The sequence below is a fragment of the Penaeus monodon genome, chromosome 5 (genome assembly GCF_015228065.2).
Source record: "Penaeus monodon isolate SGIC_2016 chromosome 5, NSTDA_Pmon_1, whole genome shotgun sequence".
Lineage (NCBI taxonomy): Eukaryota > Metazoa > Arthropoda > Malacostraca > Decapoda > Penaeidae > Penaeus > Penaeus monodon.
Window position 1 is genome coordinate 42,525,184 of NC_051390.1, and position 2,500 is coordinate 42,527,683.

A 2,500-nucleotide genomic window follows, 5' to 3' on the forward strand; every position below is an offset into this window, starting at 1 on the left:
CACAACGTTCATCGTGAATATTATAACAAATTAATATCCATTTTTTACAGCTCGAGAATAACCGCGCCGAACAAAATCCAGACTTCACCGTTCTCGTGAGTGAATTTTCTAAGGTTTCTTAATTAGCTGAGTGGATATGTGCTCATAAAATGAAAGATACGTGAATGTGTCTCGAGGAGAGCGTATCGCACAAGCAAGGCACGCGACTCACGCCCCTGCACCCACAGCCCAAGCCCTTCGAGGAAACCAACCCGGACCGAGTCGAGGCCGGCGAGCTCTTCGACAAGGACATATTGCTGACGGAGGCGCAGCGCAGGGCCATGGTGCTGAGGAAGGGCCTGGCCTCCGAGAACTACCGCTGGCCAGAGGGCGGAGACGGGTTCCCGCGCGTGCCTTACCGCTTCGCAGACGGTCAGTAGAGGGGGGAGGAAAGCGAGAGAGAGAGAGAGGGAGAGAGAGAGAGCGAGAGGGAGAGAGAGAGAGAGAGCGAGAGAGAGAGAGGGCGAGAGAGAGAGCGAGGCGAGAGAGAGAGATGTTAAGCAAGCGAATTTCTCTTCCCAGGCAACGTGGACCAAGCGGCGGTGAATGCCAGCATCGCGCACTGGGAGCAGCACACCTGCATCAAGTTCGAGCTGACCACCAACGTGAACCAACCGCACCTGAAGTTCCAGAAGCTGACTGGCTGTTGGTCATACATCGGGTATATTTCAGGCTTTACTACCGGTCAAGATATTTCTATCGGCAGTGGGTGTACTTCTGTGAGTTAGTGCACTGAGACGTGCAGTGTTTGTTTAGTCGAATATGTGGATTTAGCATCGGCAGAGTGGCATTGTTGCCAGCCCCTATGAGTCACTATTGAGTGGTGGATTCTCTGAACTATTCCTATAATAGAAAGAAACACGTATGCGTGGTACGCCATGTTGGCATTCCTTCCGCAGCTCGGCACCGTCGTCCACGAGATCGGCCACGCCATGGGCTTCTACCACGAGCAGTCCCGGCCAGACCGTGATTCGCACATTCATATTAACGAGGAGAACATTTCGGATGGACGAGAACGCAACTTCGAAAAGCAGACGGACTCCCGCGTGGACAGCAAGGGGATCGCATACGATTACACGAGTGATATGCACTACTCCGGATTTGTATGTTTTCTGTTCCACATTTGTTTGAGCTTTCATCACTGCAAAATGCCAAAAAATTGTGTTGATTGGTAGAAAAGGTGGCTTAAACAAGTGGCTATTCACCCTCTAGGGCTTCTCGAAGAACGGCCACCTGACCATCGCCACGCTGGACCCGCGCAACCAGGAGCTGATCGGTCAGCGTAGCGGCCTCTCGCACCGGGACAAGCACCTCGCCAACCTCATGTACCGCTGCATCGGTCAGTGGGTCTCCCTTGGGTTTCTTTCAGCAGTTTCGTTTGCAATTGTTGTGTTTAAATAAAAGTTTGTTAAAGGATAAGTCAGTGAGGATATTCTCTTGGTTTCTTCGCTGAGCAGACAAGTGGGTGGCGAAGTGCGGAATTAGCAGCGACACCTGCAAGAACGGGGGTTACCTTGGCGCAAACTGCGCATGCGTGTGTCCGGCAGGAACAACGGGGTCCTCATGCGAAACCCTTGGGCAGGATTATTTTGGTAAGATTACATTCCATAAGCATTCTAACACAAACACGCATGCACCTAAAATAATATTGTAAAAAATAAATTTTGTTTTTGCTTTTTAGCTTCGCAACGCGGTGACTGCAGTGAGAAGATCACGAGCCCTACCACGGTCACCTCACCCAACTACCCGAACAACTATCCTTATGGTATGTATTATGGTTGTACTAGATTTTCATTACCATTGAATCCTGATAGAAAATAACTGCAGACGATATATATATGTATTACATATATACATACATAAACACACACATATATATATATACCTACACACTCATGCATACATACACACGCATATATACATACATATATTCATATATGTGTATACATACCTATTTGTACGTATATATACAGACATCTATACATATAAATATATATGTATATACATATATATTCATATGCATACATATACATATGCACACATATCTATCTATCATGTTTATTTATGCATATACATATATATATATATATATATATATATATATATATATATATATATATATATATTATACACACACATATATATGAATGTATGTTCACACATACAGTGACTAGATCATAGAGGGGATTCATCAGTATTCAATATCCATTCTCCCATTTCTCTTTCCGGTCGTCTCAAACAGGGCTGACCTGCGCCAAGTGGATCGTGGCGCCCGAGTGTAAGCTGCCCAGAGTCACCTTCACCGCCTTCAGGTTGGCTTCCTGTTCTAAGAGGTGGGACCAGCTGGAGATTCGAACCAACAACCGCTTTGATGGCACCTTGTAAGTTCTGTTTAGCATTGCAGTCCACGATGAATGATTTCCCTCTGATTTCTATCGAGTATTTACTGTTTTTTTTATTT

General features: G+C 46.0%; 1 protein-coding gene across 1 annotated transcript in view; it reads left to right on the forward strand.

Moving 5' to 3' along the window:
* Positions 1–2,500, forward strand: part of LOC119573216 (blastula protease 10-like) — a 6,368-nt gene that overhangs the window by 1,950 nt on the left and 1,918 nt on the right. Inside the window, 8 exon segments of the mRNA XM_037920329.1 lie at positions 51–95; positions 228–411; positions 562–758; positions 939–1,142; positions 1,252–1,378; positions 1,497–1,631; positions 1,721–1,804; positions 2,282–2,420. Coding sequence (XP_037776257.1) covers positions 51–95; positions 228–411; positions 562–758; positions 939–1,142; positions 1,252–1,378; positions 1,497–1,631; positions 1,721–1,804; positions 2,282–2,420 — 1,115 coding nt within the window.